The 18,020-nt window shown below is 43.0% G+C and overlaps 2 protein-coding genes across 6 annotated transcripts in view; both read right to left on the bottom strand.

The window, feature by feature from the left end:
- The window catches only part of arap1 (ArfGAP with RhoGAP domain, ankyrin repeat and PH domain 1), a 40,489-nt gene extending 35,928 nt beyond the window's left edge, over window positions 1-4,561 (bottom strand). For all 5 annotated transcript variants that reach the window (XM_028961794.1, XM_028961795.1, XM_028961797.1 and 2 more), the window contains exon 1: window positions 4,428-4,561. The gene's annotated coding sequence lies outside the window, so the exon portion shown is untranslated. The remainder of the gene's footprint in view (window positions 1-4,427) is intronic.
- A 2,060-nt stretch (window positions 4,562-6,621) lies between these two features.
- On the bottom strand, window positions 6,622-14,391 carry stard10 (StAR related lipid transfer domain containing 10). The gene is made up of 6 exons (XM_028961859.1): window positions 13,804-14,391; window positions 8,942-9,089; window positions 8,746-8,849; window positions 7,400-7,517; window positions 7,240-7,292; window positions 6,622-7,005 (listed from the first exon to the last, which is right to left on the bottom strand). The coding sequence occupies exons 1-6, from the start codon at window positions 13,960-13,962 to the stop codon at window positions 6,790-6,792; spliced, it is 798 nt and encodes a 265-aa protein (XP_028817692.1). The 5' UTR covers window positions 13,963-14,391; the 3' UTR covers window positions 6,622-6,789.
- Between the last annotated feature and the right edge of the window lie 3,629 nt (window positions 14,392-18,020).

Below are 18,020 nucleotides of genomic sequence, written 5' to 3'. Positions count from 1 at the left end.
TAATGATTTGATTTTCCTTTTATAGCTCACTTTGCATAAATTGTTTAAAATAAACAATGACTTTCAATTTTTGGAAGCATTTTTCCACACCTGCCTAAAACCTTTGCTGTACTGCACATCTTTCTAAAGTATGTCTAGCTTAAATGATAAGTGTTGAGCCATGCCTACGTTACGCATTAGAAAGACACACCATTGCCTTTTGCTCTTGTCTCATTGCTGAAAAGGCAATGAAACATGGCTTGGGTCATTACTGCACCTTTTGGCAGCAGCAAGAAAGAAGGAGCAACAGAAACCTGTTGCTAAAAGTGTTCTCCTTTGCAACCACAATCTTGTGGAGAGGTGACAGATATGAGGATACCAGATACCAGAGAGAAATGGACTATGTGTACATTTTATATAGAAAACCTGGTCTGGAGTAATAAACACTAAAGTCTGACAGTTTCTTTTAAAACATTTCTGTTTGCGGCATTCAGTAAGCACTAAACTACTCAAGAGAGTACTTAAGCTACTACTACTCAAGAGACTACTACCACCTTTAAGAAGCAGTTGAAAATCCACTTATTCAAAACGTATTTCAAGACGAATCTAACACTTACACATGCACATGCACACACACTGCACAAAATAAAAAAAATAAATAAAAAAAATCCTTGTCTAGCACTTAATGTTCTTTTTCTGACAAGTTAGGCCTTATCGGGGCTCTTAGTTTTGTAAACTCAAAATCTATAGAATGAGAATTGCTGGTGTCTTCCTCTTGTAAGTCATTTAGATAAAAGCGTCTGCAAAGTAAAGTAAAGTTAAGCTAGGATTCTTAAATCTAAGTTGATCTGTAACACTGTGTGAATGTGCAGCCCAGACCAGACAGTTATGCCCCTTCATGGCAACGCTGTTATCACAAAGGACTATATACAGTGGGGCAAAAAAGTATTTAGTCAGCCACCAATCAACTATGAGAGACAAAATGAGAAAAAAATCCAGAAAATCACATCCTCTGATTTTTAAAGAATTTATTTGCAAATGATGGTGGAAAATAAGTATTTGGTCACTAACAAACAAGCAGGATTTCTGACTCTCACAGACCTATAACTTCTTGTGTAAAAGGCTCCTCTGTCCTGCACTCATTACCTGTATTAATGGAACCTGTTTGAACTCATTATCAGTATAAAAGACACCCGTCCACAACCTCAAACAGTCACACTCCAAACTCCACTATGGCCAAGACACCAGAAACAATTTTAGACCTGCACAAGGCTGGAAACACTGAATCTGCAATAGGTAAGCAGCTTGGTGTGAAGAAATCAACTGTGGGAGCAATTATTAGAAAATGGAAGACATACAAGACCACTGTTGATCTCCCTTGATCTGGGGCTCAACACAAAATCTCACCCTGTGGGGTCAAAATTATTACAAGAACAGTGATCAAAAATCCCAGAACCACACATGGGGACCTAGTGAATGACCTGCAGAGAGCTGGGACCAAAGTAACAAAGTCTAGCATCAGTAACACACTAGGGACTCAAATCCTGCAGTGCCAGACGTGTTCCCCTGCTTAAGCCAGTACATGTCCGGGCCCGTCTGAAGTTTGCTAGAGAGCATCTGGATGATCCAGAAGAGGATTGGGAGAATACCATATGGTCCGATGAAACCAAAATAGAACTTTTTGGTAAGAACTTGTCGTGTTTGGAGGAGAAAGAATGCTGAGTTGCATCCAAAGAACACCATACCTACTGTGAAGTATGGGGGTGGAAACATCATGCTTTGGGGGTGTTTTTCTGCAAAGGGACCCAGATGACTGATCCGTGTAAAGGAAAGAATTAATGGGGCCATGTCTCGTGAGATTTTGAGTGAAAACCTCCTTCCATCAGCAAGGGCATTGAAGATGAAACGTGGCTGGTTCTTTCAGCATGACAATGATCTCAAACACACCGCCCGGGCAACGAAGGAGTGGCTTCGTAAGAAGCATTTCAAGGTTCTGGAGTGGCCTAGCCAGTCTCCAGATCTCAACCCCATAGAAAATCTTTGGAGGGAAATGAAAGTCTGTGTTACCCAGCGACAGCCCCAAAACAGCACTGCTCTAGAGGAGATCTGCATGGAAGAATGGGCCAAAATACCAGCAACAGTGTGTGAAAACCTTGTGAAGACTTACAGAAAACATTTGACCTCAGTCATTGCCAACAAAGGGTATATAACAAAGTATTGAGATGAACTTTTGTTAGTGACCAAATACTAATTTTCCACCAAAATTTGCAAATAAATTCTTTAAAATCAGAGGATGTGATTTTTTTCTCATTTTGTCTCTCACAGTGGAGGTATACCTATGATGAAAATTACAGGACTCTCTCATCTTTTTAAGTGGGAGAACTTGCACAATTGGTGGCTGACTAAATACTTTTGCCCCACTGTATTTGCTGGTTTTGAAGAAAACTTAACCTAAAGGAACCCTCCCAAGAAAATAGTACAGACATTATCACACACAGGAATATGTAATTCTCTTGTGGAAATGAATAAACTTAGAGTTGTCATGTGCTGTAGTCACATGAATGACTTAGGGGTGAATTTTGTAATTTGGCACATGAGAAACCAAACAGTGCTGTTTATTGCAGATTTGTTATAATCATGTTGCTAAATATAAGACTATATGACATGTCGGTGAGAGGAAACAACATTCTTACAAATTCTCTACATGTCACAACCTTTTCCCATTTACTCTATTACAATGACATTTGACTGCTGTGACAAAGACCCTCATGATGTGACTCACACAAATGTGCTTCAAAACTCACAGAAAACAGATGCATACTGCCTGACACATAAAGTCATGCTCGCCATCACAAAAGCATGCTGGGTGAGGTTCCAAGAGACAGCATTCTGACTCATCGTATGCATGCGTCCACGAGAACGATCACATACCGTACGTCTCACATTCAGAGCAACCAATCTATTACGAAACTTCAGACATAACAAAGCCATTTTTAGGTCAACCTTTAGATGGAAACAAATGTTATGTATTAATAATCATCTGATTATATACTTTTTATTAGCACCCCTTACGGAAGTGTCTCTTCTTGTGGTTTTTCCAGCCTCAGGCCATTTTAAACACAGCATTCAGAACGCCCCAAACTCTCCATCTTCCGTTCTAAACGGCGAGCGGAATAAAGCGCTGTATGCAGTCTATACAGACATGGTCAGGCAGCCCATTTTCACCACGACAAACACAAATCACACCTTCAGTGCAGAACAGTCACCCGGACATGACATCTAAAAGAGGAAGAACAAAGGTGAGAACAGAAAAAACATGATACAACCACAAATTAAAGGAAATAATCTACGGCAAGAACACAAGTATAACCAGAAAGGCACTTAATGTAAAGCATAGGAAATATGTGTATCTATATTTGGCACACAGACAGCACACACACACACAATCTTCCAAAAAAAGGGATGTGGTTCGTGGTGAAAGGCTGTCATTACATGGACAAACAAAGAAGTGTGAGTTTGTGTCTCACAAAACTACATTTCATTCCACGGTTTCATTCCATGTTTTAACACAATTTCTGACTAATTTCAAATGCACCACTTCCAGTCATGTGATACAAAATTCATGCTATTACAACACATTTTTATTTCACATTAACACACAGCTCTGGACTTTCTGAGTGAAATCCTAAACACAGACAGCAGTGATGCACGTGAAGTACTTCTTGTACATGCAATCTCTCTCACGCACAGCATTTTTGCTGGTTTTGAACCGCCTGGTACGATGTTTACAGCGGCCAGACCTGCCAAACCAGTCAAACGTTTGGCAGAATGATGCCGGGCACAGTAAATTATACTGTATTACCATTCTGAAGTGGTGGCAAGTTTAAAAGAGGAACGAGAAGTCGCGTCACCGCAGGCTGCCGTTTCTCAGGCCCTTTCAAAGGCCGGATTGTGTAGTCTGTACTTTGGGGAGATAAAGCATTCCTGCAGCAGGGCAACGCGGCTGCTGCCAGATACCGCCGCCCCTCGCGCCCAAAATCCTTTACCTTCCCGAGGAAAATTTTACATTTTGTATAAGCAGATTTTGAGATCGCGTTGCCGCATGTCTGAAAACGCCCTGTTTTGCAGACAAACGTGAAATATGCATATATTCCTGAGCTACGTTTTGAATATGTGTACGCTTACAACACGCACACCTGGCAACACGGTGCCCACCACGGGCTGGGGGGCGAACACTGGAGAATAGCGGCGCAGACTGCAGAGGAATAAACACACAATACACTCGAAACCTGTTGAACACTCACTCGAGGTATTTTTCACGATTCATCACCAGGGCGGCGTGTCCTGTCCACTCAAGGCACGCAAGACACAGTAAAATGTGACTTTCTTAATAACTCAGACCTCAGGCGTGTAGAAGAATGAGGTAAAGAATAGGAGTAGGTTCTTACCAGGCGCGTGTTGTTGGCTCTCGCCGAGTCTCCTGGCGAGTCGGAAGTTTAAAAAAGAGCCTTTTCCCCCGAGTGCTCTCTCTCCGGACTGAACCGCGGTGGCATTTTCTCACGCCGCGCTTCTCCCCCTCCCTCCCGCCTCGACCAAAACTTCCGCCGGACCACGTGACCGCCATAAGGAGACTTGTTTTCGCGCATTTCAATGAGGTTTCGGAATTCTTATATTATGCTCCGATGTAAAAGAATTGCGTTTTACACTAGAACAGACCTGTGCATGCAAAGACATACACAACACGAGAACAATTTCTTTCCTCACGCTGACCTGACATGTCATAAAGACTCTTATTTCTCTACTCACTTCTCAACATAACGTCACGTTATGAATACAAATCTGTATATTAATATATGCGAGTGTAATCTATACTTTTTTACAGACATAAGAAAACAAATCGGATTCTGATGTACCGCGTCTGACCAGTAGGTGGTGGTATCGCAGCGCAATTCAGTCATTCTCCATCACTCCTTCACACACACAGACACACACATGCACACACACACACACACTATTCACATTCACATGGGTGATGCAATAATGACTTGGGCCCACTCATTAAAATGAAACACATATTTTATTGATAACGTTTAATCATTGTAACTACCATGCTATAATGCCAGACACGTTGTAGTTACGTAATGTTGGTCACGTTATTCCTAGTCAGAGAGCTTGGTTTTAAAAATTTTGTAAAAAGGATTAAGTCTTGATCCCTTGCCAAAATTAGCAAACAAAATGTAAGGTAAGCAACATTCAAAGTGATGTTGGGGACAAACCTAAATGATGATGATGAGTGGACAAATCTAAAACCAGTTGAACTGTGATTGGCTTGAAGAGTTCGTCTGACATATCCTTCAGTTAGCAATGCCTATGATTCAGCAGCAGTCTACTGGGATTAGAATATAGCTATTAATTATAGTTCTCTTGGTTTTGTCGAAAGAAAAATCAAAAGGAAATGTCCAATTTAAATGTCCAAGTAATATTATTGTGAGGTGCCATGTCAGTGCATGATAGAAGACCAACTTCAAAGTCATTGTACAGCATTTAAACAGACTGGACAATTTGCTGTAAGCACATGTCTTGTTTAAATATTTGATTAAGTGTCCACTAATCAAAGTACTTTTTTTTCTAGTCGAAGTTCTGGCTTCCCACTTGAATGCAGAATATTCCTCAATTCGGTGCTATTATCAACCTTTACAAATTTCAGACCCAGCTAGAGAAATATTGCTGTTTTATACAATCCAAACCACATCACACATTGGAAAATTCCCTCTTCATTCACTAAAATGAGCATGTCGTCTTTTATTAAACATTGTCATTATGAAGCATTACGGTTCATTCAGGACCAGTGGTGTTCTCATCTTCTAAAAACTACAGTGTGTCTACATGACATCTGGAACTGCCATCCCAATACACAAGGCAATCCTGAATGTCTGACCACCTACTATCACAGCAGGGCCTTTCATCTCTTGAAGACTGACCTCCTAACATGCCAAATCATGGCACTTACTGTTCAAAATAAACTCCACATAATGATAATCCTTTGTTAAGATGAGAATTTTTAGAATTGTGGTGCATCCCTTTTATATAACTCATACAAACTGTTCTCATTCCTGATAGATTTCCTCACATTTTCTCCCGCCATCCACTTACACACCCTTCCATCCATTCTCCCTCCCTCCCTCCCTCTCTCTCCTGCTACAAGGCTCAGCTCGGTCCACTGAAACGGTGCAGATCCAGGGGTTGCTATGACAACCTACCGTGTCAACCCAGGTTGTGAATTAGGCCACAGCAGCACTGCAGTGGGTCTGTGCATACGACAGTGCGTAGGAGACCCTACCCCCCACACACACATACAAACCCTTACTCACTTATTAATTATTGTAGTGTATAGTACAGTAGGATTTACATCTGAAAATCAAGGTAAAAAGCTGAAAGGCCACAGGAGACACAGCCACATGTCCCATGGGAATAATAAGTCTGGGAGCCTCTGTAAGAATCATACTTTAATTTGTCTCAGCATACATTTCCTTTAGTGTTCTCACAAGTGTATTACAGGAAAGCCGGCTTACAAAGCCTTGTACAAATCCCCCATGCAAGTGCGCACACAGACACACACACACACACTCAGTCAGACAGTAGGTGAGAAAAATAAGTACATTTATTTCTCTTTAGACAAAAGTCCTCAGATGAGCATTATGTGTGTGTGTGTGTGTGTGCTTGTGCACATGGACAAGTGTGAGAGGAAAAAAGGTGTGTAGGTATGTGTGTGTGAGTGCGTGCGTGCATGCATGCACATGTCTGTCTGTCTCAGTTGGCCTCGTCATCACTGTGCTCCTCTTTGCCTTCGGTGAGGCTGCTCTCATCGATGTTCTCCAGGGATTCTGCATGTTGAATTCTCAGCTCACCGAGGGGAATACTGGGTAATGGGTTCTGTTCGGGATACAGCCAGGGTTTATAGCCTGGGTTATGTTTCTGCTTCCAGTCAGCGTACTTCATGCAGGCTTTATGGATCCGTTTCATCGCCTAGCACACACACAAAGAGACGCCCAAAAAGAGAGTGAAACTCAACCTCGGGTCCATTATGATCAGCAGGGCTGTTAAAGCTCTCATGCAGATGCTCCCTGAAGCTGCCTGTCAGGTTCCCACTTCCACTGCATACAGACTAACAAAGCAGAGTCTGCACGACCCTCAGCAGAAGATTCTGACATACATGAATCCACAGAAAAATGTGCACACCTTTGCAATGAGAAGACTTACTTTGGGAGCCAAAAACTGGGAAGACTTGTTAACAACCCACTTGGGTAAAGAACCTTACAGGAGAAGAGGAAGCAAATCATTAAACGATCATCTGAGGATTAATATAGCAGTCCAGCATAGTTTTTGTAAGTGGCGTGTGTGTGTGTGTGTGTGTATGTACCTTTGGGGTCCACCTGTGCTAGGTAGATGAGAGTGCAGCAGGCTGGTCCCTGGTTCTGGACCAGGTATCCAGTTTGAATGGAGACAGCACGAACCAAGTCCTTCTTAGGGGGATATTTCTGCCAAACACAATTGTTAATAACGCTGTTAAACAAAATGTTAAATAGTGGGGAACCAGAAAAAAAAAATGGACCAGCTAAGCGGTTTTCTTCTGCATGAAGAAAAGAATCAATGATTCATGGAAATAAGCCAGATTAGGGTCACCATGTGATCAAATTCACACACACACCGGAGTAATGAAGCTTATGAATGCTCCTGACACACTATATTCTCTCTCTCGCTTTCTCTGTCTCACTCACACAACAATAGATCCTGACCTAGAAAGGTGCCCCGTAGGACCATATGTGATGCATCTTCTCTCATAGGCCATGCCTCACCAAAGCAGCAGTGAGAGTCACTCAACACTGACAGCTACACTGACGCACACATCTATGACTGGAACCTAAACACTATCTATGTACAGCAGATGTGTCATATGTGGCCATTTTTGTTGAAAAATTCTGCAATAGGATATTTCTGAGATGCTTGCAATATTGTTGGATGCACAGACTTTGGGAGTGTTAATACCGGTCCCAGATACCTGTTGCATATGATATGGCTACGTGTGTTGTCCTTCCAATTATAGACTCTTATTAAATAAACCCCCCCACTTTTGGTAGTTATCCATCAAAGCCACTGAGATACTTTTGCATTTTCAGCTTCCAACACTTTTCCTGCTGGATGTGACAGTGAGTAAAGCCGCCCCGCCCCTGGGGGATATGGCTTGAGAGAGTAGGTCGATAGCGTAATCATGATGGTGGTGAGGTGGTAGGACCGCATTCTGGGCCAGATCATGATAAACAGAGGGAATCAGGTGATTGGTGTTTAGTGGCCAAGAGAACGGTTCTCCTGAAGATTGTGTGGCCAGAATGACCTAAGTCTAGGGGTGTCTAGTCAACATCTGGACAATCTCTCAGGAATAAGTGAGTGAATGTGAAGGTGAAGAATATGGCCCAGCCTAGCCCTCGATCTGTCATGCATGTGATCACAAAGTCCACTTTGGCGCCTTCATCTGGGAAGTGGCTGGTTTTGCAGACATGGATTCAGCCAAGAAAACACTTTAAGGCCAAAACATTCACTTGCTGCCTAATATAAACAGCCACTGCTACCCATGTAACAAGATAATCAATAATGTAATGTCTGAACATTAAAATACACACTCACCCACCAAACTGGATCAATAAATACCAAACTGTCACTTTGATATGGCTGGCAGACAGACAGACAGACAGACATGCACATACGTACAGTGTGCTTCACTGAGTAGTTCATGATGATGTAATCATTCCCCATCGGCAACCAGGAACGAAGGGTAATGACATCACGATTCTTCAGTGGTTTGGGACACTTCCCTACAGACAGAGGTTTATCATTTATATATAAAGAGCAAGGCTAAATAAAGATAATGCTTTTCAGTTACCATGTGAACCATATTATGTCTTACAGGAGTAGTAGCCCACATCAGCATTGACTGTCAGCTTCCCAATGTCAAAAGTCTCAATCACATTGGAGTCCCACTTTCTCCGATACTCAATATCATGGAGGACGTCATACATGCTTTCTGCCGAAACATCCTTGCACACCATCCGACACTGTTTAACAAAGGGGAAAAAATGGAGAAAAAGTAAAAGTATGTTACTCACAACACTACAAAGAACAGCACCCAGATTACCGAATAAAACAAATGGCATAAATACATGGACAGAGGAGGTTTAGTAACGCAAATGAGAACACACACACCTACACACAGTTTCACTGACAACATATTAAGAGTTAAAAGTAATGTGCAGAATCCCCCACAAGCATACATGTATGGTTCAATGAGCAACATATTGACCAATAAATCAGCAGCAAATTATTCCAGTTAGTATTGAGGTCTCATGGAACACTATGTGAGCTTCAAATGTTTACATACACTTCTGTAATGCTCGAAAGGAGAAAACATCAGGTTTTGAGAAGCATGAAGAAAGATTGTGGAGGGCCCCTATCGGCAAAAAAAAAAAAAAAAAAAGCAGAAAGGAATATAAAGTATATCTTCAATGTGTGTGAGATTATATATATATATATATAAGAGAGAGAGAGAGAGAGAGAGAGAGAGAGAGCACATGGATCTGCACCGTTTCAGTGGACCGAGCTGAGCCTTGTAGCAGGAGAGAGAGGGAGGGAGGGAGGGAGAATGGATGGAAGGGTGTGTAAGTGAATGGCGGGAGAAAATGTGAGGAAATCTATCAGGAATGAGAACAGTTTGTATGAGTTATATAAAAGGGATGCACCACAATTCTAAAAATTCTCATCTTAACAAAGGATTATCATTATGTGGAGTTTATTTTGAACAGTAAGTGCCATCAAAGTTTAGTTGTTTGCTTCCCAAGGTTCAGCGCCCTAACACAGGACCAGACCACCTTAAATAAGGAGGAACAGCAAATCATCAGATAGGAGGTGGAGTCAGTAATTCACTAAACCCCTCCCACACAGGTTATCCTGAAAGGAGAGTAGAAACATACGTCCATACACTAGAGGAGAAAACTTTCACTGATCTCACAATTCAATTCGATTACGATTATCAATGCACCACGATGTATCCAATCAATTTTTCTACATTACTTCACATTATATTTTCAAATCCATCAGTGAGATGAGAGTTAAGGCCTCGTTCACACGGACGTCAGAACCAGGCGTTTTGGTGGCGATTTTGGACATGGCCAAAATCCAACCTGGAGTGGCACTACATATCCATTATGATATAATCGATTATGTTCTGCACTGTCTCGATGCAGAATAGTCCACGTCTGCATTGATTATAAGATTACAACCCTACCATACACCCTGAGATGTATTAGTCTATTACTGATCACACGAATGAGGGCAGGGGCATGAATACATCACTGTACAGTAAAATGTTCAAATCATTCATTTGAACATAAAACAAGTGGTTATTTTTCTTAACTGCACATATCACGTTCCATATAATCGGCAAAAATATACTGGCTGTCACGGAATCAGCCATGTCATATCATGCCAAAAAAAAAAAAAACTCTCTCTCTCACACACACACAAACACACAGGGAGTCCATGGAGGTTAAAGCGTGGGAAGAATTATAGCACAGACCATGTGTGAATAAAATCCCACCTGCCTGCCATAATAAAATGCACCACACAGGCACAATGACAAGGTTTGTTTGTGTGTGTGTGTGTGTGTGTGTGTGTGTGTGTGTGTGTGTGTGTATTACATAAAAACACCATCAAGCTAGACGGATCAGAGGACTTTAGACTGAGTGTGATTCGATGTGTAAAAGAGGAATTGAGAGGTAGTTTGTGTACGAGTGAGATCTCAAGACCAAATTTACGAATAATCTGAATGCATGCGCACACACACACAGTTGCCCTCTTCCCTAAACGTTTGTACTTTCCACCTGTACTTCTGCATCTCTTTTCTCTCATTGTGTAAAAAAAAATGAAGCTCATGTGTGTCCACACACTTCCCAAATATGGAGGCAGAAAATATTGACAACCGTACGTAAATCGTATGTGTTTGTTAGCTCTCAGTTTGGATAACTGACATCCACAACACTAGATGACACCTGGAGCGTATTCCTGTTGGGCGTGGCCAGTTGTACATCAGAGTGACGTCGTTACCGTGTGAACTGTGGTTTAATGATGAGGTATGAGCAGTGGTGAGTTGATCTACTGAGCGATCTCTCACCAACTTAATTAATAACTATAATGAAGCTACTTATTGATAAAGCTGTACAAGCAAATGTCACTGTTTAATCAGGTAAAAGTAAAAAAGAACAGGGCAGGCTGGTCTGTGTGTGTGTGTGTGTGTAGTGCACAACTGTTCACATTGCACAGCAGCGGCTACAGCTGATTTAGCAGAGTGCACTGCTACTTCCCTCTAGTGGGTTTATTAACACACACACACACACACACACATATATTACTCTCTATGTAACAAAAAACTTAACCGTGCACACAGACTCATCCACAAAACCATTCAACCAACCAGACACAGACACACACGCACCTGGCACGTAGCCAGCAGGGTGGGGGGTGGGGGGTTCATTTCAAAGGGCTGGACAAACAAGAGATTAACCCGCATGTTAAACTAACAGAAGAACACTACACCTGCATCCTGCACTGATCCAGACAGGCGTGCAAACACACACACACTCCTTTATCAAATACAGGAATAACGTCCTGGTGGGGGACGGTGGTTCTTTTTTACACAGGACAGACCAGAAATGACGCAGGAAATGAAGATGCAGAGTGAAGCAAGTCAGATATAGAAAAGGTGCAGGGGGGAGGAGTTATAAAAAAAATGTAGGCGTTATAACTAGACGCATCGACCCGTACATTATTCATCTTCTACAACATGCGATTTCAAGCATGTGCCTGCTTAAGACAGTCAGGCGGAAGAGAAAGCCATGTGATGCAGGGAAGGCTGAATAACAATGAAGAGGTGATGTGTGTGTGTGTGTGTGTGTGTGTGTGAGTGTGTGGGCAGGGGAAACCCAGGCGGTGGTCTTCGGACTGTCTGACAGCTCGTCAAAACGCCCACACTCTGTGTCGTTCTGTCCTTTAGATCATTACCCACGCGCCCACCACCGCTACAGCAGCATCAGTGGGACGTACCATGCATTCCACACGCGGGAGGGGGGGAAACTAAAGATCCAGGCACCCTACTGCTGCCTTTAGGACGACTCTCCTGGGGAATAGAGGCTTCTCAGAGAGGTGCAACTGTGACAACTCGAAATCTGCTGAAATATGAAGGCATTTAAATGAGCCAAATTATCAAGAGAATGCGAAGAAATAACACCCTGCTTTACCAGTCTTAAAACTGCATGGCCACCCACGGCTCCAATTCCACCTTCAGATAGGATCACAACATTTTTGCATGGTCTTATCAGGGGTGCATTGCACTGCATGTTATACATTATAAATCTCTTGAATCTTTAACTAGCTGGCAGTGGCCTGTCCTCATAATAGCAGGATGTACCTTTGTTCAGCTGGGGGGGAAATGTCTATAATAGAACACTGCAGAATCACATTGCACCGTTATGCGATGACTTCATGACGTGTTTTAAGCAGAGCGACTGCGTCTCCTACTGCATTCTTCAGGCAGAATGAGATTTGACGTGATCTGTTGGTCCCCACAGACAGGAGAGACGGGAACACAGGTCCTGATGTTGTTAAGTCACGTCCATTTAATAGAACCGCATGCAGATGTGAGTAAATAATTACTGCTGAACACAGAAATCGGGCTCCCGGTATGAAAAAGCCACAGCAGAACTGTGCATGTGTATGTGTGTGTGAGTGTGTGTGTGTGCCTCACTGAATCAAGAAGCATTTCAGAAAGTGAGCTGAGTCAGCAGCTGGGTGATACATGAACCCAGACGTTTGCAGCAGCAACGTAGTATGGCTACCACAGAGCAATGGGAAGGAAGGTGCTGGAGACGAAGCCCGGCAGCAGGCCGTTCCTTTATCCTGGAACTCAGATTCATGAACAAGTCACACTCAGACATACTTACTCCTCCTCCTCCTCCTCCTCTTCTTCACTTCTTCATGTATATAAACATGTTCAACGTCTGCAAGAACTCGGCCCAGAGCTCATTGTATGTACACCCAACTCTAATGGTGACGTTTAACCAGTAAATGTTTTAATTATGATTTAGCCAGATTGCAAAAAAAAAAAAAATCTTGTTTACCTGGATAATTAAGCAAAATGTATGTTTGTGATTATACCACCATTAAGTCATTAAATTATCACAAAACTTTCAGGATTCATCTTTGATCCTGCTACTCCAAAACATCATTTAAGTAGCAGCTTGCCACTATATGTGACATATTCAGATCAATAATAATAATTATTATTATTTCTATGGCCAACATTAATTAATCAAAATGTCTCAACTAACTGTGCATCAACAAAAAAATCTCCAGCAGAGCTGACTTTAGGATGAAAATACCTAGTGAACTGGGAAATCCTGTTTTGTGAAACTTCCACATCCTAGACAGCGTGTCAAACGCAAACAGGCGCATGCGCAGTGGCACTCCGCGGTCACACCGCGCACCTGTTGTCGCGGTTCCCGGATGCGGCTGTTCGATAAACGCCGAACCGCTCCGGCAAAATAGATTTATAAAAGTTATGTTTTCCGCACCAATAAAAAGACTGAAGGCGGACGCATGGTAGTAACTTTTACGCAAAGACGCGTGGTGCCTTTACGTGCTTTTTGAAACATATGGAAGATTTACGTTAGAAGATTTTTTTTGTAAAACGTTAAATATGGTTCTGCGCGGAATAAAGACCTTGATCTTGTGCAGGGACTTCTCCTCCTCCAGAATCTGGACCCACACCGTGGTGCCGGACTTGTTGTAGGTCAGGCTCCAGCCTTCCTCCGACAGGCACTCGTTTCGGAAGTCGCTGAACGCGCCGTCGTCCGGGATGAGCGCCGCCTCGCCGGACATGGTCTCCGGTCAGCCCGAAGTTGCTCGCAGGCGAACCCGCGGCCGGGAGCTCGAATCGCGAGTTGGATTTTCAGGAAGTCTGCGTGCGCGCCGGGTTTCTTGCTCGGGTGACAAAAGAGGGGATTGCGTCTTCCGGCGCGGCGCAGAGTTCCTTTAATCTGAAGCAAATCAATCGGACGCGTCTCCGCGCCACCATATGTTCTCCGCCAGCGTCGCGTCGTGTCCTGCCGGATGCTGCTGCTGCTGCTGCTGCTGCTGCTGGCGGCGGCGCAGATGAAGTGAAGCCGCTGATGATGATGATGATGATGATGATGATGATGGTGCCCGTGTGCGTGTAGGCTGTTTGCGGTATTTATTAAGCGTGAACGCGGCAGGGTACAGTTAACGTTAACTCGCACCGGAGAGAAAAGACTGACAGCTGAGAGCCCCGCCCCCTCGGAGAGGGATTACGTGTGCACGAAACCACGCCCCTCTGTCTCATGACACCCATTTATCGAACTCCACCCGCACTCCTTTTCTGTCCTTTACATTAACGTAATAAATGATCTTATGACTTTTATTAGAAATTAAATTAGCTGAACGAGGTCGCTTATTTTTTATTAGTCTGCAGCATCATCAGTTCAAGAAATATATTTGATTCACCTTGTCAGTGTCTGCCTAAACGTACCTAAATATAATCAGGAATAGTGTCCATTAGTTGATCACGGTACTTAATGAAAAATTACTGCCTCTTTGCATAAGGATGCCCATTGGTACACTTGGTACCAGGACAGACTAGGTTGCAGGTCGATGATTGACTTTGTGGTTGTATCATCTGACCTGCGGCCATATGTTTTGGACACTAGGGTGAAGAGAGGAGTGAAGCTGTCAACTGATCACCACCTGGTGGTGAGTTGGATCAGATGCCAGGGGAAGATACGTATCGTGAGGGTCTGCTGGGAACGCCTGGCAGAAGAACCTGTCAAGATGGTCTTCAATTCCCACCTTCGGCAGAGCTTTGACCATGTCCCGAGAGCAGTGGGGGACATTGAGTCCGAATGGACCTTGTTCCACTATGCGATTGTTGAGGCGGCTGTTGCTACTTATGGTCGCAAGGTGGCCGGTGCCAGTCATGGCGGTAAGCCCCGTACCCGCTGGTGGACACCAGAGGTTAGGGGAGCCATCAGGCTGAAGAAGGAGGCCTATGGGGAATGGCTAGTCTGTGAGTCTCCAGAACCAGCAGACAGGATGGCAGTCGCCGAGGCAAAATCTTGGGCGTGGGAGGAGTTTGGTGAGGCCATGGAGAAAGATCTATCAGCTCCAAAGAGGTTCTGGCAAACCATCCAGCGCCTCAGGAGAGGAAGGCAGCAACTCACTCACACTGTTTACAGTGGGGATGGGGAGCTGCTGATGTCGACTGGGGCTATAGTTGGGAAGTGGAAGGAATACTTTGAAGAATACTCCTCAATCCCACCGGTGCGCATTCCGATGAGGAACCAGAGCTGGGATGTCTGGGTATGGACTGTCCAATCTCAGGGGCAGGAGTTGCTGAGGTAGTCAAACAGCTACACAGCAGCGGAGCCCCGGGGGTGGATGAGATCTGTCCTGGGTATTTCATGGCTATGGATGTTGTAGAGCTGTCATGGATGACATGTCTCTGCAACATTGTGTGGACATCGGGGGCAGTTCCGGTGGAGTGGCAGACTGGGGTGGTGGGCCCCGTTTTTAAAAAGGGGAACCAGAGGGTGTGTTCCATATATAGGGGGACCAGATGAGCATGAGCTTGGTTCACCTAGCCGGCAGAAAGTCGGACGTGTTCCCAGTGAGGGTTGGACTCCACCAGGGCTGCCCTTTTTCACCGGTTCTGTTCATTACCTATATGGACAGAATTTCTGGGCGCAGCCGTGCTGTGGAGGCTGTCGAGTTTAGTGGTAGGAGAATATCGTCTCTGCTTTTTGCAGATGATGTGGTCCTGACCTTCAGTTCTTGCTGGGTAGGTTCGCAGCCAAGCGTAATGAGGATCAGCACCTCCAAATCTGGGTCGACCCAGGACACGCTGGAGAAATTATATCTTCAGTCTGGTCTAGGAACCTCTTGGGATCCTGCCAGAGGAGCGGGTGGAGGTGGCTGGAGAGAGGGCTGTCTGGGATTCCCTGCTTGGCATGCTGCCCCCGCGACCCGGACTCGGATAAGCAGAGGAAGACCAGGATGAGGACGGCCTCGTTGCTGTGTTGTTTATTCACATAGAACATCCTTGTTCCACTTTTTTAAGTAGTGTTTCTTCGTCAACCAAATTTATGACAAAATATTTTCAACAACCAACCTTTTTGACGTAATTAAGAGACGAGACGAGATGTAAATTAATATAATTATAAGATAACCTTGTTTTAATTCTCATGTCTGTTTGACTAAAAGAAAATGTAGTTTTTGTCTGTTCTACTCGGTACTTGTACTATACTGACTGGGTTAATTAGAATTGCATTACTAAAAAAAATACTAAAATACCATTTTCATTGTCTAAAACTAGACTAAAATATTCATGGATAATTCTGCCTAAAAGGCTCAGACTTTTTGTTGACTGAAACTTGACTACTAAATATACTGAAATGAGTCTGGTCAAGTTTCAGTGGACAAAAGTCTTAATTTATATGTTTCAGTAGTAATAAAAAAACCTATGTGTATGTGTTCTGTTTTCTAAACTCTGTTTTCCATAGCCTGACAGATTATCCCAATGTGATGTTTTACAGACTAATGATGCACATGGTCATTTGGAAGTAGAGGAGGTGTAAATTTTTCTCAGCAGGGAGATCCACATTTTCCTGTTAATTTGTTATTCGGATCTTATCCTGTGCTTCTTGTGTGATACTGTGTGCCGCTGTGCATATACTTCTGTTCTTAATGCTGAATGTGAACTGTGGACAGGAAAAAGGACTGCCAACCTTGGAATTAACGTGATTATTGTACTTAATCAGTTGGGTTTGGTGTTGTTTTACGGCTAAACCTAATCTTAAGGGATTTCTCATATTAAGGAAATACAGGCCTGAGTGAACAGAGACTCTTTTGTTGATTCTGGACTTTTTGAAGAAAATGTGCCATGCTTTGTGACAGGAGAGTCGACACCAAACTCCTGCACCAATTTACACCAGTGACCCAAATGCAGTGAATGAACATTTTCTCACACGCTGTGGTGTTGTATTTAGGACTCAAGATTCAGTTTGCAAGTTATTGTTATAATCCCTCACAGGGAACTAATTGCTCAACATAATAGAGTAGACCTATTTTGTGAAATTGTTACAGGAATTGTTATGTGATTTTTCAAAACTTTAAATAAATATGGCAATATATAGTGACACTTCCTTTGGTACATTTACATTTATGGCATTTGGCTGACGCCCATAACCAGAGCCATTTACAACATATTTGGTAATATGACAGGTAATTATATACTGTATTTATTACTGCATGTACAGTATTTATTACTGTATTTTTGATCAATTATTGATATAAGTTGCTTATAATAATAAATGGACAAAAAACAACGTGAAGGCAATCTTCGCCAGACTACAGTAGCATTGAAAAACTTTTGCAGTGATTTTGTGAATCTACAATATTGATATCATCTTTATTGTGTGCAACTTATTGGTATTGCACATTGCTGTGGCATTCTCTGTTATGTGTGCTAGATTTTTAGTTGTTGGCCCAGATCTTGTCTAACCCTAATCTTGTCTAAAGAAAAATGCATTCTAACATGTGAGCCACGTGAGATTGGTTCAGGACACCTAAAACCAGCATTTCAGAAGGAAAAACTCCAAAGGGGGTTGTGAGGCTGGCTAACTCAATAAACTAGTCCATAAAGGAATGTGGTCTTCTGGTCCTGGTACAGGGAACACAAAAGCTTAATTGTTTGTCAGGATACATTTGTTGCCTTGTAGAACTGACTGACATGTCACAAGGCTTTCAACATGTCATTTTAACCGGTTGGTTTTCCTTTTGGATTCTGGGTTTAAGCTGAATTCAGATAAAATTTATATACTTTTCATGGTCAGTGATCAACATTTTTGGACAATTGTCAGGCCTTT

The sequence above is a fragment of the Denticeps clupeoides genome, chromosome 19, assembly GCF_900700375.1.
Source record: "Denticeps clupeoides chromosome 19, fDenClu1.1, whole genome shotgun sequence".
Classification (NCBI taxonomy): Eukaryota; Metazoa; Chordata; class Actinopteri; order Clupeiformes; family Denticipitidae; genus Denticeps; species Denticeps clupeoides.
Note: the sequence above shows the minus strand (reverse complement) of the source record. Positions and strands in the feature narration are given on the sequence as shown.